This window comes from Ictalurus punctatus, chromosome 12 (assembly GCF_001660625.3).
Source record: "Ictalurus punctatus breed USDA103 chromosome 12, Coco_2.0, whole genome shotgun sequence".
In the NCBI taxonomy this organism is placed as follows: Eukaryota; Metazoa; Chordata; class Actinopteri; order Siluriformes; family Ictaluridae; genus Ictalurus; species Ictalurus punctatus.
The window spans coordinates 7,781,735-7,806,629 of NC_030427.2; the positions used below are offsets into that span (position 1 = coordinate 7,781,735).

Here is a 24,895-nt window from a genome sequence, read left to right on the forward strand (position 1 = left end):
GGAGAGCAACTTGGTCTGGCTAAGAGTGAACAGAAGCTGCTCTGAAGGGGAGTCGCCATAGCAACCGAACGGCTGAGCTAATTTAATAAAGACTAAAACTTCATTTGTTTAAGTTAATTAAACTTTTTTTCCCCCTTTAAGGTAAGTGTGATGCCTTTTTTTTTTTAAAGACATTAGCTTGCATCAGTTGACTCTGCTTTGCTCTTCTCTTCAAGAGACAAAGATTGCTTTTGTGTTGTTGCTTGAACACCTCTCTGACTTCTGATATTGAATACTGAGCGTGTATCTGGAATTCTCTTAGTGGGGAATCTCGATTATTTAATGCGAAGCTTGAAGATGTGGATTTGATTGTACGTGTTTTGGTACTATTCCAGTTATCCCTGAAAACGAGTTACATATTTATATAACAATTATAAATCAGTAATCATTTTTGATGTCCCTGTTGATGTCATGTGTTAATTGACAAGGGATGTGAGCGTTCAAAGCCTTCTCTCTGACAACTACCGGAGAATGTTGGCTGGTCTGCGTATGATATGTGAGAGAGGACATAGCCTGGGGGAATTTGGTGATGGAGGCTTCCCAGATTAGCCTCTGATCCTTCCAGTAGACTATGAGGTACAATGTTGAAGCCACATTGCTGATTGAATCCAATATAGCTAAGCTCTGTAACACTAGCTCGAACTCTATGAGGAGTACACAGGTTGTATGAAAGTCTTTTCCTGAGCAAATCCACGTGATTGTTATTCGGTGTTTTGTTTTGTGAGATTGGAATTCTTGTTCGTTTCATGCTCTTCCTCTGTATTCTTCTTCTTCTCTTTACCCATCTCTATTGCAACAAGGGACTTGCCGTTATGTTCATGGATTTCATGCCGTGATGCTCATTAAACACTAAGCATCAGTAAACACTCTGATTACTTTGAAAGTCTATTAACTGCCAATAAGATGTAGAGTGCGTAAAGGAGAAAAGGGCTTTTTCCAATGTTGTTTCCCGCACCTCTAATTCCTGAAGTCTGAGCACAATAAACACATCCTAAGGCTGCGGATAAGGCGCTCTCAATGGAACAATATTCACTCTCATCTGGTATTTGTTCCCAAATAGTCTATATAGAAAAATACACTAGGACAGTGCATATATATGTGTATTATGCCATAATTTGGTGTAAAGTACTAGAGACATGCAGCATGCCAGTACACTTTGTACGTTTCAGAATCTTTTACTTATGTGCGCATGTATTAATAGTTTATTTATAGTTAGTACTAAAGTAAATTTTCCGTCCCCATCACGCCACTGCCCTGTTTGCAGGGGGAGTAATCCAATAAGGAGGAGAGACCGAATCGCCCCTCTGTGTTTTCCTCAGATACTAAAGCCAAAGCAGCAGAGGAACTCGGCACAACTCAGCACAGCATCAAACACTGGTACGTGCAACATCCAAAGCCTGAGCTCTTCTCTTCTCTTCTCTTCTCTTCTCTGCTCTTCTCTTCTCTTCTCTTCTCTGAAATGGACTGTGTTGTAATACTATGTAGTTGTATGTATCGATTGACTTAAATTATTGTACTGTACATTACATAAGAGATTTTCCCTCTGTAGTAGAAACATTTTTTAAAAAATTTTTGCATAACATTTTTAAATTCTGTTTCCAAGGCTGCACAACAATGCCCAGTTAGGCCTATTGTCAGAGATGATCATGACATTTAATACATGTAATTTGACAGAGCTGCAGGTGTATTAGGTGAACCTACCTTGTTGTACCTGGTTCAAGTCAGAGAAATGTTTTCATGTTGCTGTATGTATTGAATATTTACCACTGATAGCGGTCTGTACTCCTAGCATTACCTGGCATTCTAACGCCAGATGTAATACCTCAATGTCTAATACAGATCAGAGAAGTTATTTTGCAGCAACAGTACGAGCTGATGATTTTTTTTCTCAAATCAGCTTGACTCACAACCCATTCAGTCTGTCATCGAATTCACTGTTACAGTGAAAGTTTCGTAAATGTTCCTTACAGTTTAGGTTTAACAGTAGACATACTATATAGGTGAGTAAAAGATCTCGTACGCACACTCTAAATTTAGCTTAATCTCTGACTGGCAAAGTAAAAGGGCAAGATTTTGTGCAGCTGCACTTTCAGCTGGGGATACAGACTTATGCTTGGAGTCATCTCGCTTCAAAGCATGAGAACAAAATGTTTTGTCAAAGCTGTCTACGTTTCGGATCAAAGGATAACCATTTTAAATGATAGCCAGTGTTGGGTATATTTTCAGGGATAATACACAGGGAAAGCTTACCTCGAAGAAAAACACACAAGAGCTGATACTAACATACCTACGTGCTTTATGAAATTTGTACCATCTGTCTAATAGGTCTGCAGCAGTGAAGTCTATTGCGATATCTGGCATCCTGATTCGTGCAGTAAATATTCTAAAGAATCCTTGTTGAATCCTTGTGAAGATTATTTTTTTCAACCTGAATCCAGACTCGCCAATTTCAATTTGTAATACTGTACTGGGGTCTTGCTGTGTTTCCTCTAAATGCCAAACATGGTATTAAAAAAAAAAAAAATTGTCATTTAATTTTCGTTTACAAACCACCCACTAAAAATATGCTTTGGACGTTTTGTGTATCTTTTGATTGTGCAATGTTTGGAGGAGAAATTGAAAGTTGAAGCAAAGACATTTGGATGATAGAGTAAATACTCCATTGTGTGCACATTCATCGCATATATCTATATACTGTATATATTCCAGCTGCTGTTGGACCCACAATGTCAGAACGCTATGATTGTCACTACTGCAAGGAGTCCCTGTTTGGGGCGAAGTATATTCTGCGAGAAGAGAACCCCTACTGTGTGAAGTGCTACAACAGCCTTTACTCCAACACCTGCGAGGAGTGCAAGAAACCCATTGGCAGCGACAGCAGGGTAAGTTCATCAGCTCAAGTTTCATCAGTTTTCATCTTGACCCGTATGTCCTCTTTAGGACCCAGTTAAAATTTTCTCAAAATAGTGGAACGATAGTAAAAAAAAAAAAAAAAGGTTGTTTAGAAGAAAATGATTGATACCTTTCGAAAGAACAGGAAAACATTACTGTATAAAATACAATAATTCACATTTAACACAGAGAGATGTTTTAGTTCACAACCTGGTTACGCTGCCTGTAGATGAATAGAGCTTCAAAACAAGATAATGAGCCAGTGACCCAAACTTATATCAAGAACCTCCAGAAGCACCTCCGACTTTGTTAAACATTTTAGGAAGTTTTGTTTTCCTCTCCAGGGACGGTCACACCAGATATTAATCGTAAAGGTACATTTAGTAATATTTTTTTCAAAAAGAAATAGTGAATTAACGCAGCATTTAATTATAAATCAGGTTTCGTTTATTGTCTTAAAGTTTGGCAACAATGACGTGGTTGACTGTATACTACTACATATATCGTGTTCTGGGTAATTTGACACAATTAGTGTAAGATAAGATAAAAGTATTACACCTGACTGGTCATTGTAAATATGAAAAAATAAATAAACACTATCTAGACTAAGATTCATGACTTATCAGGCTTAGTCCAATATATGGTAGTATCACTAACCTATGAATAGATCACTAAGCTTGGGCGTTTGCACAATATATTTAACATCTAGCTCGGCTGAACCATGCGTGGGATTAATAATTACTACTAATAATTAATAATTAATTACTACAGCGTCTAGAATGGAGAGAAATGAAGTCTCTCCTGTTAAAGACAACCGGAAATCGAAACCTTATTAGTCTGTGTTGTATTGTGCAGGATTCGTCTGTATCCGTCAGTTATGAAAATGTATTGCTTTTTGCCTGGGTCTAATGTTCTTCAGATCGTTACCTTCCCAATCACGATGTTGTGTCGCAGATGTGTCAGTGATACGGGCTGAAAAACATCTAGGAATTGGTGCACTCTTTTTGGCATGGCTGGCATGACTGCCACTGCTAGTTTGCATGAATCTACATTCTGGCCTAGAAAGAAATCAGCCTCAGCTTCTTCATATCATTCTATGTAGTTTTCGTATGCCTATTGGTGATGCACATTTTGTTAACGGCAAAGAATCTTATGCGGATACCGAGAATGAAACCTTAGTGTTTATTTGTGTCCAGTGGACTTATATAAACACTGTAGGGTGTAAATTCAACACCGTGTGTGTAGTTCTGTTATCCCATTTATATCAACTGCCCCTGATATGCCTTTCATACCCTCTCATTTTACACCAAGGGACAAACTGAGTATTTTGCAGTTGTCCTACGGTATTACGTGTTATCACAGAGTGGGCTAAAAAGCAAGAAACACCACAGCCTTATACAAATTACTGTCACTATTTTAGGGCGGTTCATTGCTTTGTTAGTTTAAGTGATGCTTTTTAACCGAGCCCTTGGATACCTAGGGAACTAGGGATATTGCATCTTATGTAGCTACAGTCGAAGTCGTGAGTTTACATACGCCTTGCAGAATCTGCAAAATGTCCATCATTTAATTAATTAATTAATTAATTAATTAATTAATTAATTAATTAATAAATAAATAAGAGGGATCATAACATTTTCATTTTTTAATTTTTAAAAAAAATTTACTACTGCCCCGAAATGGCTATTTCACATAACCGATGTTTACATATTGTCCACAAGACACAATAATAATTGATACACAAATAAACGAGTTCACCGTAGCACACTGTATTTACTGTCAAGGGGAAGATTGCACAGATTTCTGTTCAGTGTTAAGCCCTTCTCCACATATCATTTACTTGGCCACTCTGAAGTTTTCCTGATTTGTAAAGAGATGTGAAGGGGGCTGGTTGAAAATAGAATTGCAACATTGTGCGGCTCCAGACAAACTATTCTCTTTGGTTTTTATTAGCACTCATTTCTGTTCTGTAGATATGTAGGCTACGCATGGCTCCTCGTTGGTATTTCAAGGACAAAACCCCGTAAAAACCTCTATGAAGTGGGACATGGAATTTAGCATAGAGCAAAAGTATTACCATCGTTAAGATTTGCATAGTAAATAAGCAAATAGCTCACTGTAGTCTATGAGAATTTACTTTGTCTTTTCTGCTCAGGCTCCTGGCATTAGGGTCACATTCCAGGCTAATTCACGTGCAGAGTAGTCATTTTTGTGTGACCAGTGTCCTTGGCTTCTTTAGCCACCTCATCCCTCCTCTTACAGCAACCAAAATTCTTCAACTCACAGTCGTTGTGATTTAATAATGATTTAATATGTACGAGCACACCCTTGGGCTCTTTAAGGCCATATTGGCGGATAATTAAGTATGTCAGGTCACAAGGCTGTGCGCATGCTGTATGTGCTCACAGGATAAGACTAAGTCTCACCAAAACACCCTGATTTATCACAAGCCCCATCACACACCGCTTAATGACCTGCCACGATGCTGAAGATTAAAGAAAATCGGTTTATGCTTCGTCTTTTATGTGGTGAGAGCTGCAAATACGGGCCATTTAAAAATATATATATTTAAAAGAACTAATAAATACAACACAGAAATGACATTTTGTGCGCTTGGGACCTGAACATGAAAAGGACGATCTCAATTCACAACACTTTATACTATAATCATCGTATTCAAGTCATTTTTGTCACCTAAGGCACGTAAGGGAGCTAAGAGCTTTATTAAAGAGAGGCAGGCAGGCAAATCCAAATCGTGAATCAAACGCCTGGTCCAAAAACAGGCAAAAGGTCAGGCGATTGGCCAACGGGCTTAAACTATGCGAAATGAGAAACGAGATCAAAAAACTATGAAATAAAATGAGGAACAAGGTACAAAGGCTTGGTATGCGGAAATCTCACGCAACACTTCGCGACGAACAGAGAGACACGAGGGGTTTAAATACTAAACATGATCGGGGGTGAAACACAAAACAGTTGAAACTAATGACACAGGACAGCAATCACAACATAACTCACACGTCATAAGTAAACAAAGTCAGTGTCACTGAAACCCGGACGCGCGTTCTCGCACTTCGGAGCGCGCTGCGTGCTCCAGCGCTTAACGTGAGCGGAAATCGTGACGATTTTGACCTAAAAGTGACAAAAAATCTCCTCCTAATGTTATATTTGCAGTCACACCGACCCACATAAACCATGTAAAAGGGTTTGGGTATCTACAGTTCCGTATAACATATACTGTATAGCTAATCTTTGAGATATATATTAAATTTACACTGTATCATTGCAGCAGAGGTGGCAAGAGTCATGGGACATCCATTGCTAAGTAGTAAGAGAACATGAAAGTTAAGGCATTTACTTTACATCTTTAGCGCTCATCTCAATCTTAATGAGTGTTCATAGCAGTTACAGCCTGCTTGGTGTTGTCCCACAGGATCTTTCCTATAAGGACCGCCACTGGCACAGTGACTGCTTCCAATGCTTCAAGTGTAGACACTCCATAGCAGACAAACCGTTCTCAACCAAGGATGAGCAGCTGCTCTGCACCGAGTGCTACGCCAACGAGTATTCGTCTAAGTGCCACAAGTGCAAGCAGACCATCATGCCTGGTGAGATCAAAAAACGCATGTGCTTTTATCATGCTCAGTTGAATGTCACATACCGTATGTACGTCCAGAAAACAAAGTAATTGTGTCTATACAAAGATTGCTCAGAAGTGTTCATTAAGTAAAGAGTAAAACACGACAAGCATGCTGTTATAGGAAGATAATCACAGATAGGGTGCCGTGATATGAAGTTGACATTTTATGATGTCTTATTCGTCGTATACCACAGCGATCCGTCAGTTAAAGAACGACAGATCAGACGTTGTATCGGTTTATAGTCAGGATTTAAGTTCGGTCCTGTTATCACAACTTTATAGAAGCTACAGACAGTGCTCTCCTCTCGTCATCATCCCGATGGCGTCCTCTGTCAGAAAATGTTACGACGTGCTGACTCCCACTGGAGACTTGTTTCATAGACATTCCAACCCGTTTAAACAATCGGTGTAAAATTACACAATGTGATGAAGAGTTAAAGAGTTGACAAACTGCTGTAATGTAAGAAGGATCAAAGACTTACAGGAAAACGATCGGATTCAGGGTCGTAACACATCACGCTACTCTGTTGTTAATTATTTTCCTATAACACCATGTCGTGTTGTGTTTTATTCCTTAATTACAGTATGTAAGTAATCGAGGGAGAGGGCTAACACTGTTATTCATTATATTCAGTGTTTTGTTTGGGTGTTTCACTGACAGGCGCGTTAATGCGTGCATAGTGAGTAAGTAAACCCACTTTCTCAGGTTCGAGGAAAATGGAGCACAAGGGTAGTAGCTGGCACGAGACATGCTTCACGTGTCAGCGTTGTCAGCAGCTCATCGGCACCAAGAGCTTCATCCCGAAAGATGACGGCAACTACTGTGTGCCCTGCTACGAGAAGCAGTTTGCCTTCCAGTGTGTGCAGTGCAAGAAGGTGACACTAATAACGACATCAGCGTTCAAGCCCTGAAATTATATAGAACACGCTAAACGGGTTTTTTTCACAGTTTACGACATAGTAATGTTAACATATAAAGGCACGCGACCGAAAACGAGACTTTGTTTTGGTTTGACACATGGGCTTCTGCAAATGAAACGAAAGATATCGATTTGAAAACAGCATTAAACAGATGAAGAAATAAACATTCCCATTAACCGGACGCAAAGTCAAAAATCAAGTGTTTCACATGATCCACAGTGCGTCTTCTCGTATCTCGTGTTTTAAGGATATTGCAAAAATCCCATAACATTTATGCAAAGTCAAGTTACCTTTACAGATAATATATATTTCCACAAAAAATTGCAGCATGTTATGTAACCGCTCATCATTCCTGGAGCCTACAGTTCAGCTCATAAGTTATACATACGCATTAAGAGGGATCATAAATTAGTGCTGTCCGGAATGAGCTATTTCACATAACAGATGTTTACATACAGTCCACAAGACACAATAATAACTGAATTTACACAATTGAACCCATTCAAAAGTTTACACACGTTGATTCTTAATACCGTGTGTCGTTAACTGGATGATCAACGACTGTTTTTACGTTCCGTGATAATTGGTCGTGAGTCCCTTGTTTGTCCCGAGCAGTTAAACTGCCCACTGTTCTTCAGGAAAATCCTCCACTTTCCTTGGTTTTCTAGCATTTCTTACATATTTGACCCCTTTCCAACAGCGACTATATGATACCGAGGTCCATCTTTTCACTGAGAGACTCATACACAACTACCATATTACAAAAGGTGCAAACATTCCCTGACGCTCAAGAAGGCAATACAAGATATTAAGAGCCAGGGGGTGTAAACTTTTGAACAGGATGATCTTCTGAAATTCAGTACTAAATGAAAAATATAAGAACTGGTTCATTTGTGTCAATCCAGTTGTTATTGTGTCTTGTTGACTACCGTATATGTAAACGTGTTATTTGAAATAGCTAATTCAGGGCAGTACTAAATAATAATAAAATAAATAAATAAATAGATAAATGCAATTTTTATGATCCCTCTTATTCAAAAACGGGGTAAGGGGTATGTAAACTTATAAGCTCAACTGTACACAGAAAAAAACATCCCCCATCCAAAATGTCAACATCACATATCGAACTAATTAAATATATTTTGCGGATTTAAACTCCACTTATTTTGTTCCCCTTAGCCAATCACCACTGGCGGTGTGACCTACCACGAGCAGCCGTGGCATAAAGATTGCTTCCTGTGCACGGGCTGCAAGGAGCAGTTGGCTGGACAGCGCTTTACGTCTCGTGATGGCTTCCCTTACTGTCTTGCCTGTTTCTGCACCCTTTATGCTAAGAAGTGTGCCTCCTGTACCAGCCCTATCAGTGGTATATATATGTTTTTAATGAATGCCTTTTATTGTCACTAAAAGGCATTCTTTAAAAAAATATATACCACTGATTATTTCATTGTACATGTGACAATAAAAGGCATTCATTCATTCACTACTAGCATTACAAGTATGTGAAGTGTGCCATTCGAGGTAATAAATATCCTTCATTTTTCATGCAGTTTATGTCAATATGAATGTAATTCTATCCTGCAAAACTACAGGTCTGGGTGGCAGCAAGTATATCTCCTTCGAGGAGCGCCAGTGGCATCATGACTGCTTCAGCTGCACGAAGTGCGCTGTGTCCTTGGTGAATCGTGGCTTCCTGACCGTGAGGGACAACATCCTGTGTCCTGACTGTGGCAAAGACGTCTGAGCACTGAGCACCTGAGTGGAAAAGTAGCTGACGGCATGAGATAATAAGTAGCTGCTGATGTTGAATGACTATTTTAATTTGAAGATTTTGTCAAACTTTTCACTGACATATCTAATCTGTTTGAGTGATTCATATATATATATATATATATATATATATATATATATATATATATATATATATAATATATATATTTTAAACTAGATAACGATGTCATTATATCATTACGAATATATAAGTAGGAAACGTCCCCTTATGAGGCTGGATAGCCAAACCACAGTAGTACCTGCACTGTGAAAGGCTTTATGTTGACTCTAAAGACTATTGTGATTTAAGGTATTGCCGATTTCTAAGGACATAACACTGAAATGGACTAATAGCATGATTCTGCAGCTGTTTATCTACAAAATTAAGAGCTATGGCTGTTAATAAAATAGACGAAAAATGCACTGAAGTGTCGTGTGTTAAAGACGTCTCTCTTATCATAAGTGTTATGGAGTCATAGAAGGTAGGGAACTTTAGGTGAAGCTCTGTGTCGATGGTGAGCACGTTCGCCTCACACCTCCAGGGTCGGGGGTTCGATTCCCACCGTGGCCCTGTGTGTGTGGAGTTTGCGTGTTCTCCCCGTGCCCCGGGTACTCCGGTTTCCTCCCCCAGTCCAAACACATGCATGGTAGTCTGATTGGCGTGTCCAAAGTGTCCGTAGTGTATGAATGGGTGTGTGAGTGTGTGCCCTGTGATGGATTGGCACCCTGTCCAGTGTGTACCCGCCTTGTGCCCGATGCTCCCTGGGATAGGCTCCAGGTTCCCCGTGACCCTGACAAGGATAAAGCGTTATAGAAGATGGATGGATGGATGGTTACTATCCAACTGTAGAAAACTAAACCTTACAGACATGATTGCACTAATGACCAATGACACAACTTACCTACAACTAAACATTGCAAGCTCCACCGGCGGGGCAGACACACGATGTTAGGGGGAAAAACACTTCACTGTTTTCTGTACTGTAAGGCCACCCTAGAGGGCTATTTATCGATTTTTTTTTTTTCAATCAAATGTATCGAAAGAAAAGCAGGATATCTGCACCATATCTGACAACGTGTAACATGAACTTGTACATTGTAAACATGGGCTTTAAATAATATAAACTTAAAATCTAGGCTACAATAAAACAATAACTTGTTAAGTATTCCTTTATTTGACATTATCCATTTTTCAACACGGTTCGCTGGAAAGGTTCCAGAGAAAGCTTCAGCTGTTGCAGGAAAATGCTCTGATGAATATCTGTGTTTTTCGATTTTATGAGAAGACTTTATGCAGGAGTTAAGGCAGGGTTATGTGTCTAATCTGGCATCTATTACCTATTTGGTAGCAGGCTGTCTGTACCGGCAGTCATCAACCCTCTTGCTTGAGATATACCTTCCTGCAAGTTTCATCTCCAACCAAAATCTAACACGCCTATTCTCTTCTCAAGGCAACGATTACATGGTCAGGTGGGAACGATTATGGTTGGAGATAAACTCTTGAGGTAGGTAGATCTCCAGGAACAGGGTTGGCGACTGCAGGCCTACAGTATACAGGCAATGAAAGCGTTATATCTGGCGCCCTCTGGTGGTGTAAATTGAAATTCTGGAAGTGAAAAGTCAGCTACCATTGATCACAATGAATGATTTTTATTATATTTTCGCAAATAAATAAATAAATAAATAAATAAATAAATAAATAAATAAAAAAAATTATATATATATGTGTATATATATATATATATATATATATATATATATATATATATATATATATATATATATATATATATATATATATATATATATATATATATAAACAAAAGTATCTGATTGTTTACAGATAGTTCATGCGGTTATTTTCATTATAAGTTACATGAGTAAGCAGAATGAACTGTAAACTATAAAAGTTGTAAAACAGGGGTTCTCGGACAACGTGGACCCCAGTATGATCACAACAACAATTCAAATATCAGACAAACTAGGCATGTATGTGTAAAATACACAATCTCCTCCAAAAGTATTGGAACATCGAGGCCACTTATTTTGTTTTCGCTATATACTGAAGACGTTTGGGTTTGAGATCAAAAGATGAATATGAGACGATAGATCAGAATCAAACTCAAATTCTTGTCTTGATATTTACATCTAGATGGGTTAAATAATGTTTAACATGGCTTTTTGGTGGCAGACCATCCAATTTTTAGGTGAGCAAAAGTATTGGAACAGATCGTCTTAAAGTAAATGACGATTAATATTTGGTTACATATCCCTCGTTTGCGGTAACTGCATCAAGCCGGTGTCCCACTGACATCACCTATTCTTCTTTTCTGATGCTTTTCCAAGCTTGTGATACCATCACTCCTGCCCTGTGGAGGTTGTTGGTGATGTCACTGAATGTTGTTTGTGTGTTTTTCTTCAGAGCTCTCACAAAGATACTGTCATCAACAGCTGTTGTTTTCTTTGGCCGACCTGTTCAATGGCTGGTTGCTCAGTGCACCAGTGGTTTCTTTTGTTTTCAGGACATTCCAAATTGTTGCATTGGCTATACCCAATGCTTGTAACATGGCTCTGATTTCCTCTCTTTTCTCAGCTTGCTTTTCTCCCATAGACAAACTCACTAGTCTTCATGTTGGTTTATCATGTTGTCCTTGGCTCTTCTGTTTCTGTGCTCTTGGAGTAATTTTGGAAGGCCGACCACTTCTGGGAAGTGGTTCACTACTGTGCTGAGTTTTTCCATTTGGAGATAACGGCTCTCGCTGTGCTTCTCTGGAGTCCCAGAGCATTTGGAATAGCTTTGTAACCCTGATGTATTTCAATCACCTTCCTCCTCATCATTTCTGGAATTTTTTCAATTTTGTCATAGTGTGTTACTGGGTAAGACCTTTTAACCAACTTCATGCTGTTGAAAAAGTTCTATTTAAGTGTTGATGTGATTGAACAGGGTTTGCAGTAATCAGGACTGGTTGTGTCTCATCCAGCTGAACCCCATAGTTTCATAGATTTGGGGAATTATTAACTATGGGGGAAAATACATTTTCACACAGGCCCAGTTGGTATTGAATAACTTTTTTGCTTCAATAAATAAGATTATCATTTTGTGTTTACGCAGGTTATATGAGAATATAATATTATATTTCCTTCAATATGATCATATTCTGAAGAAAGATGGCTTGCCCTTTTGTCAATATATAAAAATATCTTTAATGACATGTTTGATTATTTGTGACACGTTTTCATTGGTTTAGGATTTTACTTTCATCCGTAATTACAAGTTTACACGTTCATGGCATCAATAAATCACATTTTAATGAAAAAAGATTGATAAAAATCTTATCCAAATGCATCATCACTATATTCTAATACTGTGTGAATATATCAGACTGAGTTAAAATGACTGCATATTAAGGTGTTGGCGTCAGTAAAATTCTATCATTTATTTGTCCGTGTAATAATAGCAATAACAGGGTTTAGAATATTAACATTTCCTTGAAATATCTTCCAAATTTATACCCGATGTTTTCTGAAATCTCCAAAATGTTATGAACACAGTCAACTAAATAAAAATCTCTTCACCTTATCAGTTTACCTTATTCCCTGTTTCTTAAGATAAAAAAAATGAAGAAATACATCCTTTAATGCACATAAAAGCCATCACTGCATCATGTTGTAACCACAGTTGTGGGGTGCTCCATGCATCCATTCACACATTCATATTACAGCCCCTCTTCTCCCCACTTACTGTATTTAATATTGTTCCAATTAACCTGAAGCATGCTGAGTTATGCATGTTGGAAATTATTTAATTATAAACATTCGTACATTATTTGAGCATATACTGTACATTAGTATATTTTATGGAGATATGCCTCCTAAATACAATTTATGGAAAAAAATAATTAATGACAATTTCAAAACCTTAGCAATAAAACTAGCCGAAGAATATGTCATTTTCCTACCCCAAGATTTTTTGGGGTAAACTTTCTGTTTGATGCTGACCACATCCCCTTATATAAGTGAATTCACCTTGCTATAATATAGCCAGGGCTGTCGTTCCAAAATTCCAGTAGTCCATAGACCCCTTGCTATGACTGAATTATTGTACGCATAACAGCCTGAATCATAGTAACTGAAACAGAATTTTGGCAAAAATCATAATTTTTTATAAATTTTGAAGAAAGCTGTGTGTTGAGTTATTTATTTATTTATTTATTTTTTACTGCTTAAGCTCACACATGTAAACAAAGCTCTGACCGCAGAGTCTATGGTGGTTCGTTTAGTGTTAGAATTTAGTTTCCTATGTAAACACTGGAGTGCTAGTGATGAAATAAGTTTCCCAAAGAATAAACCCCTCCCTTTAAAATAATAGTTTGGTCCACTGACCATGGTTCATGACTGAGTACAATGAGATACCACTTGACAAGGAAATAACTACCAAAACAAAACAAAACAAAACCTGTAACAGCATTTTGAAGAAAGCTGTGTGTTGAGTTATTATTATAATTTTTTTTTACTGCTTAAGCTCACACGTACAAAAAGCTCTGCCCCCAGAGCCTATGGTGGTTTGTTTAGTGTTAGAATTTAGTTTCCTATGTAAACACTGGAGTTCTTGCCTGAGGGGGGAAGGGAGTACCTGTTGACCAAGTTTCATATCTCTACAACTTACGGTTTGATCAGTTGTAGATCGTTTAAGGCATAACAACAACAACAACAATATATTTTATGATACAGTGTTGTTGTTGTTGTTGTTGTTGTTGTTGTTGTTGTTGTTGTTGTTGTTGTTGTTGTTCTTCTTCTTCTTCTTCTTCTTCTTCTTCTTCTTATTATTATTATTATTATTATTATTACTATTATTATTATTTCTTCCTTAAAACTAATTGTGCAGACCAAACCGTAAGTCAATTGGATTCGTCTTAAATGGACCACACCACCTTCCATAGGTAATAACAACAACAACAATAATAATATTAATATTGTTATTATTATTATTATCATTGCTATTATTATCAACAACAATAATTATTATAACAATAACAACAATAATAATAATAATTATTATTTAATTATTATTAGTACTAATATTATTATTATTATCTGTGGAAGGCAGTGTGGTCCATAATACAAATCCAAACGGCATCCTAAGTCACGTGACCGGATAAATCGGAAATCGCGTCACCGTCCCGCCGGAAAATCCTCTCTGTGGTGACAAGCAAGCAGGAGATTTACCTTCCTACCCGTATTCCGACATATTCCTATCCAGTCCGCGTGTCAACTGCGAGCCGCTACCAAGAGGCGGGGTTTGTCGGAATAGCGGTGGGAAGCAGTAAGGCAGCAGTCGGGAGAGTGGACCACTGTGGAAGTGAACGGAGAGGCCGAGGGCTGTTCGCATCATCTCTCAAAACATTAGCGCGGCGGCCGTGGCTGGGGTATGGCGCACATTTCTCACTAGTGACCCCTCACTTTCTTGTAGAATCACACCGAGTCATTTCCAGCAGCGGTTATTACCATTTATTAGCCGAGCGCTCATTCAGTACGCTTAAGTTAGCTTTAAGTGCTGTCACACAGGCGACTCAGTCCACTGTCCGCTGAATGAGTGTAAAATTAGCAAGTGTGCGACTGAAATGTGTGAGTATTTTAATAATAATAATAATAATAATAGAGGTTCTCTTACAGAACGGGTTTATATATTTATATGTATTTAAATTGCCGTTATTATAGGAAGCTATGCACAGGCTAGTATTTTGGTAGCTAACTGGCTAGTGGTTAGCGAGCTGCTTCACAACTCCTGAGCTCTGCTGAAGTGTCAGGGAGTTAAAGCTAGACAGGACTCGGTGGAATAGAGCTGGCCCTGAGGGAGTAAGCTGGAAACACACGCCACAGGTGGATGTATTCAGGTCTGTTGATGGACAGCAGGTGTTGTAGCTAGTTGTAGCTAGCTAGTCCGCTTTAGCGCTCCAGTGCAGCAGCAGCAGTAGTGGTGGGTAAGGGTGCAACGATATCCGATACTGAGTATCGCTGTCGGGGCAGGAAACGATAGATCGATATCAGATCGGATTTGACATGCTCTCTGATGATCATTTTCTAATGATCGGCACGACAGAGATCCTCCATCGAATACAAGACACGGTTTCGTTGCGATATTAAGTTTGCATGGACAGGAGCTTGTCAGTATTGGGTATCAGATCATATCCAGGGCTCTGATATCAGGATAGAGATTTTCAGTGTGTGGATTTAGCCCTACTGAGCGAGCCGGTGGTGAGGGAAAAACTCCCTGAGATGATCTGAGGGAGAAAGCTTGAGAGGAACCGGACTCAGAATTAACCCGTACTCATCCGGGTCACGACGGATAGTGTGAGAGTAAAAGAAAGTTCATTATGGCTTTCACATGAAGTCTTTGTTGAACTAGTCGTCTGTTCACTAAAGGAGACCCGAGTGCTGATGATTTGCTTTGCTTTTCAGTTCCTGTTTCTCCTCGCTTGTGTTCATGTTCCTCACAGTTTTTTTTTCCCCCGTCCGAAACTTGTTGTTTTCGTGTTCTTTAGATTTTGCCCCTCTGTGTAAAATCTTTAACAATGTTAACCATGCAATACTTCTCCTCTTCTACTGTGTTTTGGCTCGTCCCACCGCTTCCACTTTATTCCCGTAGCTCCGGTTTGTTTGATGGAACCGATTCAACCTTAAGACCTGGATCTTCCTGGATTTTTTTCCAGCTGATATTCGAAATAAACGCAAGGACTATCCTGTGCCAGTTTGGCATTCAAAACTGAATTTAAACGTCTGCGTCTCAGTTTCTACGTGGTTTATCAACACCAAACAAAACCCGCACATATATTTCCAGCCAGCACATTTGACAGAAGTTTGGCCATATTGCTTAAAATGATGTATTTGTTTTTTAAATGTCTGGAATTAATTAAGCAAATGTGTTAAAGGTAGCCGTCTGATTGGCTATCTAGTGTGCATTAGACTTAAAGGGATGGTTCACCCAAAAATGAAAATTCTGTCATCGATTAGTCACCCTCATGTCGTTTCAAACCTGTAAGACTTTCGTTCATCTTCAGAACACAATGAAGACATTTTGAATGAAACCTGGGAGATTTCCGTCCCTCTGTTTACAGTCCATGTAACCAAAACTTTCAAGCTCCAAAAAAGTGCATAAAGACTTCGTAAAAGTAATCCATGTGACGCCAGTGGTTTAATCTCAGTTATATGGAGCGATACGAATGCTTTGTGTGCGCAAAAAAACCCCAAAATATCTTCACTTCCGTATAGATCTTTGACGCGCGTTCTCAAGAGAACCGCGAGGCACGCGTCTCGTTTCGATGCGAGAGCCGACGTTCTCGCGATACAACGGGACCTGGAAGCACTGCACTGTTTACAGCAGAGGAAGAGGGACGCTGTACACGAACTGAGTCGCATACTGTAGAACAATCTTTGTAACGAAGATTTCAACGTTTTTTTTTGTCCGCTCTTGCAGACATTTGTTTGTCAGCTCTCACGGAAACACGACACGCATGTGTCGCGGTTCTCTCGTGAACGTGTGTTCTATGAGGAAATGAAGATATTCTGTGAATAAATAGTTCATTTTAGTTTTTTTGCACACACAATGAATTCGTATCGCTTCATATAATTGGGATTAAACCACTGGAGTCACATGGGTTACTTTGACGATGCCTTTACAGACTTTTTGGAGCTTGACATTTTTGGTTACTGGACTATAAGTGGAGGGACAGAAATCTCCCAGGTTTCATTAAAAATATCTTCATTTGTGTTCTGAGGATGAACGAAAGTCTTACGGGTTTGGAACGACATGAGGGCGAGGAATTGATGACAGAATTTTCATTTTTTGGCGAACCGTCCCTTTAAGTCGTGATATTTGTTGTATTATCCTCACGGAATGAGAACTGTTCAAAGAGCACATTTATGCTAAAGAGTAACTTTCTTCTCATATTCCGAGTAGATGTGAAAAGCAGCATGAGCGTGAAGGCCTTCGAGCTGGTGCCCGCTGTGGAGCGGGAGCAGTTGGCTGGCGAGAAGACGCGCATCGGTGTTGAGTGCATCGAATGCTGTGGCCAGCACCTGTACGTGGGCACCAACGATGGCTTCATCCATCACTTCCTGCTGGAGGAGCGCACCACAGCTAAAGGCCAGCTATCCTTCAGCTCGCAGAAGCTCCTACACAAACAGCTAGGCCTCAAGAAGCCGCCGTCCGAGCTAAAAGCTGCCTCGGCCCTGGAGCGCCTGATCGTCTTGTGCGACGGTGTCATCTTGCTGGTGGATATGGTCACACTGGAACCGGTGGCATCTGGAGGGACCAAACTTAAAGGCGTGACTGTGTTCTGTGTTAACGAGAACCCTGTGACGGCCGAGCCTTTCTGCGTGGAGATGGCGGTGGCGTCTGCACGGCGCCGCGCTGTACACATTTGCACCGTGCACGAGGATCGTGTGCAGATCCTGAGGGAAGTGGCCACTCCCGATCAGCCATGCGATCTCAGCCTGGACGGCTACTTCCTGTGCCTGGCTCTTCCCACACGGTATGTGATCCTGAACTATGGCTCAGGTGCCTCGCAGGATCTATTCCCCTATGACAGCGAGGAGAGGAAACCCATTGTCAAAAGGATTGGCAGGGAGGAGTTTCTCCTGGCTGCGCCAGGTGGCCTCGGTGAGTTCAACAGCAAAATATCACAAACAAACTACCGACCGAGAGTTTTCAAGAGGTGCGTGAGCTATCCGAGGAGTCGGCAAGCTATCAGGTTCACGTGGAATATCTGAGCATAGGCTACGCTAGAATACGTAATCACTTCATTCATATATTACTACAGCTATGAGGAACGAGCACGAGATCTTAAGCACGTTGGTTACGAATTGTGGACAGCAGCATTAGCATGAAAGTTAACGCTTTGGAACCCTGTCTGTTTGAGACACAGTTGAGAGAGCTGGACATTTAGTTCTAATAAGTAACGGTGAAGCAAATCCTCACTGGTGCCACCTTCAGCAGGTAGTCAAACAGCATTGCGGGTTATGTAGGAAGCTGTTATTTGAAACAAGACTGACATATCGATGAATGACGTGTACACCAAAGTAAACTTGGAATTTCATTATAAGTTAAATCTTTGGCGCGATTGAATATCACGTATTACTTATGGATATGGAAGTCGTTCAGGGTGGGTTGTCCTTTAAGTGCTCGTATATTAAGTGGTAGAGCTTTGTGAAAGCATTGCCTGGGTTTATTCTATTCTATTCAGACAAAATGTTTATATACTCTTTTGGTTTAGCGCTTGTTTAAGAAGCCTTTAGGCATTTAGATTATGCCGGTTTTGTTTTAGGTGTGTATTGCAGATCACACCCAAGTGAAACGGTTCCTTCTATCTTTTGTCAACACAACCAGTTGTGTTGAGTCATACTTGTGTCTCGCTCTCTCGCTCACTCTCTCTCTCTCTCTCTCACACACACACAGGCATGTTTGTTAACTCTGAGGGCATCTCCCAGCGTGCCCCAGTCAAGTGGTCGGAGAACGTGATTGGCGCAGCCGTGTGCTTCCCGTACGTGGTGGCTCTGGACGAGAGCTTTGTAACGGTTCACAGCATGCTGGATCAGCAGCTCAAGCAGACGCTGTCATTCAGTGAAGGACACATCCTGCAGGACTTTGAAGGTTTGGAATCCAGTCTTCTTTGTCTACACTCCTGAACGTGTTTCTTCCGTTAGACTCGATAACACAAATCTACACAATTCGACACTGCCACGATATCCAATGGCGTTTACTCCAGTTATATTACTTTACCAGACCCGCCAACCTTTTAAGGTGGTTTTCACACTGGGCACGTTTGCCGCGGTCCGAACACGAGTACGATTGTTCCCGGCGTCCCCTGCAGTGTTGGTCTGGTTTTAGACTCACTTGAGTCTTTCGAACCCCGGAGCACTTGCGTTCATCTTACGTCATCACAGACATGCGTGGAGAACACAATGCGACTCATCATAGTTTTCATTTTTTTATTATTGTTTTAGTGCTGTTATTTGCAGCAGATATTATGCCCAGCAGTGGACCTCTTCTGTGTCCCACAACATTCCCCTGCCACTCATGATACACATGCGGTGTCTACACCAGCGAAAACACATGAACTAATTCCTGAACTAGCGCGGAACCGAGTACGAGTTGCGTTCACGTTCACAGGAATCGTGGCACGGTTCCAGTGCAGCCTGGAATCAGACCACCTCGTACAAGTAGTCTCGGGTTCGGTACCACGGTGTGCTTCCCGGTCCGCGCGACAGCTTTCACATTACCAATTTTTCCTGCAAACCGTTGCGGACTAAACTGCCGGTGTGAAAGCCCTCTAAAAGTCTTTTTCTTCCAGTCATCATCTGGAATTGTGTGCACAGGTGTTCTGAACTCTCAATTAGTACATAACACTGTGTGGAAGCCCCGCCCCCTTCCCCCAATCTCACACGCTCTCAGGACTTTCAGGACCCAAAGGGCAACGTAATGTTCTGTCAAGTTAAATGGAGAATGTTTTGATGTGTGTTCGACATTACACAAGTATATATCTAACACCAGTTAACTATATATATATTTTTTAAAGGTGCCACTGAACATTTTGGATTGAAATAGGGCCGCACAATTAATCAGATATCGATTTCGATGACGATTTCGACTGCCCGCGATTACATGAACACGATCGACTGCGATATTGACGTTTAAAATCCGTCCTCCGCTCATGGAAAACTCCGCTGCAGATCAAATCAAGCGCTTCCTAAACTTACAGCCGATCACCATAGAGCGGCGCAGGGATGACGTCATTTTGTAACGCCAAAACCCGTAAACGAGTTAGCATTTTAGCTCCGGCGCTTGTGCGAGGGGAAATCGTGACATTAACGTGGTGCTAAATGGGACTACGGAGGTTGTCGGGGAAATTAAACGTCATCGCGCTGAACAGGTAAAAACTTTGCAGGTGTACTGGTTCAGGTGTGCTGTGCACAGTTCCCCGAAAAACACGTGGATGAAGATTCATCCGCAGAGTAAATCCGTATTATGGAAAAAGTTTTAAATCAAGTTTGGAAAAGTAGTCGGAGGTTTGGTGACGTTGAGGCGGAGCGACCGGGGTGTAGTTCGTTTATTTCCGGCGATTGTATGCAGGTTTCAAACTTCATAAAAGTCGTGTTCATTTGTGAAAAGTATCTTGATGGACAGAACGTGTTAGTGTTGTAAACTTTTGTTCATCAGAGAGTTTATTTTTTGCAGTAATCCAAAAGCCTGTGTGAAAATCCTGTTGGGTTTTTGCCGAGGGAACCGGTGTGGTGATAAATTCCGGGTTCCGGTACAAAACGGCGTCGTCCCTGCGTCACCGCTCTATTGCGTGATCTGTCTGCGTCTCTCCTCCTGCAAACACTGTTACTGCCTTTTCTGCATTCGCCTGAATTGTTACCATTGGCTTGCATATTGTTATATTTAATTGCATATTTTCATTTGGTTGATGGCATTTTTATTTTTATTCATCCTATAATCAGCTTTATTAATGTTTTGCTTCTACGAGATGATGCACTTTAAGGACCGGTCTAATCTGATGTAAAGATTCGTACATGAGCAGGAACGTAGCACGACGTGGAGGTGAAAGCAGCGGTCTGTTGATTTAAACGTGAAAGTGCAATAAAAATACGTCGTCCCTAAAATCAATCAATAGTCGTGATCTCAGTATTGATCGAAAAATAATCGTGATGATCATTTTGGCCGTAATCGTGCAGCCCTACGTCTGCTGGTAAGCAATCCCCAACTGTAGAAATGGTCATGTTTTTACACCCTCTCCTACTGCTAGAAACGTCTCGGCTTTGGGTTATCAGTTCTGGATGATTAAGCCTGTTTTTTCCCAGGGATACATCGATGTTAACTGCTTTTCTGAAGAGAAAAGTAGAAAGTGCTCGTCTCAAGAGAACAGTTGAATCTGCCTCGAATGGAGTGTTTATAACATATACTTCAATTAAATTGTTCCTTTTAACAGTACAGATTCTTGGTTGAGTCCTTAGTAATAACATCTAATAAGAAAATGAAGCATCCACCATTGGCTCAGACAGTTCCAGTTCTTGTAACAATTTTTTATTTTATGTACTTTGTCAGCCCTGTGTGCTCTGATTTCTATGAAAAGACTTGACTGGTGTTAGACAGATGAAGCGAGAGTGTCGTAAGCCCTTATGGGTATTTTGCTTCTGAGGGTGTCAGCTCTGCTTCGGGAGGTGTGTATCGATTTCGCTAAAGTGCTGAAGTGAGTGTTCTTGCAGAACAGAGATCGATTGTGCACAGAGTGAGACGCGGACAATGCAGCACATACAAACTGTATTGCTGAATTACTAACTTACACTTGAATATATCAGTCCTGTCACTCATGTATTTATATCTCGGTGTGTCTTTTAGAGTCCTTCGTACAGGCAGCAGCATTGTAGCTACTCTCTTTATTTAATGTCTCCAGTCAACAAATGGTGACCTACTTTGAGTTTGTTTTTGTTTTTTTCTTCTACCATTTCAGTCTCTGTTTATTCTTAGCCCTCTGCTGCGGTACTCATGGATTAATGTTCTCTGTCATGTTGATGATATAGAGCCGATCAGCCATAACGTTAAAGCCACTGACGGGTGACGTGAATAACATTGATTACCTCGTTACAGTGGCACCTGTCAAGGGGTTGGCAGCAAGTGAACAGTCAGTTCTCAAGGTTGATTTGTTGGAAGCCGGAAAAATGGGCAAGCGTAAGGATCTGAGCGACTTTGACAAGGGCCAAATTGTGATGGCTAGATGACTGGATCAGAGCAACTCTCAAACGGCAGGTCTTGTGGAGTGTTCCTGGTTTGCAGTGGTTAGTCCCAACCAAAAGTGCTCCCAGGAAGGAAAACCGGTGAACCAGCGACAAGGTCATGGGCGCCCAAGGGTCATTGATGCGTGTGGGGCGCAAAGGCTAACTGTCTGGTCCGATCCCACAGAAGAGCTCCTGTAGCACACATTGCTGAAAAAGTTAATGCTATGATAGAAAGGTGTCAGAACACACAGTGCATTGCAGCTTGCTGGGTATGGAGCCGCGTAGCCACTCAGAGTGCCCACGCTGAACCCTGTCCAACACCATAAACACTCACAATCGGCACATGAGCATCAAAACTGGACCATGGAGCAATGGAAGAAAGTGGCCTGGTCTGTTGAATCACAGTTTCTTTTACATCATGTGGACGGCCGGATGCGTGTGCATCGCTTACCTGGGGAAGAGATAGCACCAGGACGTGCTATGGGAAGAAGGCAGTCTGGCCGAGGTAGTGTGATGCTCTGAGCAATGTTCTGCTGGGAAACCTTGAGTCCTGGAATTCAGGTGGATGTTACTTTGACATGCACCAACTACCTAAACATTGCTGCAGATACGGTACACCCCTTCATGACAGCGGTATTCCCTAATAGCAGTGGGCTCTTTCAGCAGGATAATGCGCACTGCCACACTGCAAAAATTGTTCAGGAACGGTTTGAGGAACATGACCGAGTTCAAGGTGTTGACTCGGCCTCCAAATTCCCCAGATCTCAATCCGATGAGCATCTGTGGGATGTTCCGGACAAACAAGTCCGATCCATGGAGGCCCCACCTCGCAACTTACAGGACTTAAAGAATCTGCTGCAAACATCTTGGTGCCAGATACCACAGCACACCTTCAGAGGTCTTGTGGAGTCCGTGCCTCGACGAGTCAGAGCTGTTTTGGCGGCACAAGGCGGACCTACACACTATGAGGCAGGTTGTTTAAATGTTATAGCTGATCGGTGTATATTGGACAATGCGGTGACATTATACAATATAATTACATTGAATAACAAAAAAAAACATATTATACCACAGCGCCGTTGAGTTCTCACTTCTTATTGGTCAGAAAATTTGAATGACATTTTTAATACGTTATCGTTTCTGTAGTATCAACTTACACAGGAACTCAAAGACGCTTCACATAAAAGAATTAAAGCGAACATGTAAGCCCTGACACAGTGAGGTTTGCTGTGAAGAGATGTGTCTCGAACATTTATGTTAGGAGTCTCTAGTGTGCGAATTCTCTTGTGTTTTCGCCTGCTGAGGAAACAACTGTTCACAGCTAATGTAACACAAGTTTTTAAAGTTGTAAATAAAATAAATATATGTTGTGTATTTGTTCTGAATTTGTCTCTGACCTCCAGCTGCTTTGTTCGCGCACCTCTTATTGATCATAATGATTTTATTTATTTTACTTTAATCTCGGTGTCCTGTGAGCATTACTGTGTAGTAAGATAATAAGTGAGTGTTTACCTCAGTAGGGAGGTTTGCATGGATTAGTCAGACACAGCATGTATACAGCAGTGTGAGAAAGTCAGTGCTTTATATAAACAGATGACTCATATTTGCCAATGTTATTATGAATAATGGCTGATTTTAGAATAATTTAAAAGGGCCAGAACTCATGTTGTTTTTCTCTACAGTGTTTTCACAGCATAGGATGTAAAACAAACCAGATCACAAACTACAATCCCAAGCTTGGCTCAGCTTGTAGCTCACCGATACGGTTTTGGTGTTCTCAAATGCAGCAACTTATGAAAATACCCTTATACGACTTATGTTTGTGGGTTTAGCTTGTTTTTCTTGCTACAGCAAAATGAACAGGTTTGTGCTCAGAGACTTTTGCTAGCAGTCATGCTACATCCTCCTTCTCATCTGATTGTAGCAGCAGAGACGGGAAAAAGTAGGATCAGGATAAGGCAAGCAAAAAAGGTCAAAGGCTCAATTGCACTCACGCACATATATCCAAAATTGCAATGCTACAGAACAAAACGATTTAAGCAACAATAATTCTCATAAGCATGTACTCCTTCATAGCTCTAGGGTCTGTAGGTAACTGTCTGTGTGGATGTTTTCCCTGGGATGTTTTCCTCTGGGTTCTCCAGCCTCACAAATACGTACCAGTAGGTGGACTGGTTATTCTGGAAATGGCTCTAGATGGCTCGTGAATGAGCATAATAACCCACCATATTGGAATACAAAGCTCAGTGGTTAGGACGTTGGACTTCTGATCGGAAGGTCGTAAATTCAAATGCCAGCAACACCAAGCTGCCATTGTATAAAAAAATGAGATAATTGTATGTCGCTCTGGATAAGGGCATCTGCCAAATGCCATAAATGTAAAGGTACTTGAATAAAATGAGCCGATCAGCTTCGGCAATCCTTCTGTGCTAGCTACGTAATACAATGCCACCATGTTTTCGTAGGAATATAATCGACAACTCGGGGGTGTGATTCAGCCCGACTCGCTGGTGTATTTATTAAAGAACAATGTCATGCTTAAAAATAAATAAATTACCCACTTATAGTTAACATCAACGATAGTTGATCCATAACAGTTACTGTCATTACTTATTCCACAGCAGTAGTGTTTCCAGTCCCAGTAGGAGCTGTTGCTATAGAAATTAAAGCGTATTACAACGAGCACATTAATTACCGTGATTCGAATCATAGCCAACACCACTGTCCGAGCTGCCGCTCTAGAAACGTAATAATCAACACCGTCTGACCGATCATGATCGAGAATGGCATTGTGATCTAATTTAAAATGATCGCATTATATTAGTGAGCTCATTATATCTCATTATGTCTCTCTCACAA

At 40.6% G+C, this 24,895-nt stretch overlaps 2 protein-coding genes across 4 annotated transcripts in view; both read left to right on the plus strand.

The window, feature by feature from the left end:
* The first annotated feature begins 33 nt into the window (after positions 1-33).
* Positions 34-9,685, plus strand: fhl2b (four and a half LIM domains 2b). 2 transcript variants are annotated; one of them, XM_017482376.3, is made up of 7 exons: positions 34-141; positions 1,304-1,416; positions 2,749-2,921; positions 6,365-6,539; positions 7,278-7,447; positions 8,672-8,858; positions 9,085-9,685. In XM_017482376.3, exons 3-7 carry the CDS (start codon positions 2,766-2,768, stop codon positions 9,234-9,236), a joined length of 840 nt encoding a protein of 279 aa, XP_017337865.1. In that variant the 5' UTR covers positions 34-141; positions 1,304-1,416; positions 2,749-2,765; the 3' UTR covers positions 9,237-9,685. The 2 variants fall into 2 exon arrangements, with proteins under 2 accessions (XP_017337865.1, XP_047014975.1); XM_047159019.2 differs by lacking the exon at positions 34-141 and adding an exon at positions 590-615.
* Positions 9,686-14,544: 4,859 nt separating this feature from the next.
* The window catches only part of tgfbrap1 (transforming growth factor, beta receptor associated protein 1), a 29,424-nt gene continuing 19,073 nt past the window's right edge, over positions 14,545-24,895 (plus strand). Inside the window, exons 1-3 of one of the 2 annotated variants that reach the window (XM_017482087.1) lie at positions 14,545-14,688; positions 17,220-17,921; positions 18,717-18,911. In XM_017482087.1, the coding sequence (XP_017337576.1) occupies positions 17,234-17,921; positions 18,717-18,911 (883 nt within the window). In that variant the 5' untranslated portion in view covers positions 14,545-14,688; positions 17,220-17,233. The other variant, XM_017482086.3, reaches the window with a different exon arrangement.

Coding starts and splice junctions, on each gene's coding strand:
- fhl2b (XM_047159019.2), top strand. Junction 1,417..2,748: donor CAGCACAGCATCAAACACTG/GTACGTGCAACA, acceptor TATATATTCCAG/CTGCTGTTGGACCCACAATG. Junction 8,859..9,084: donor CTGTACCAGCCCTATCAGTG/GTATATATATGT, acceptor GCAAAACTACAG/GTCTGGGTGGCAGCAAGTAT.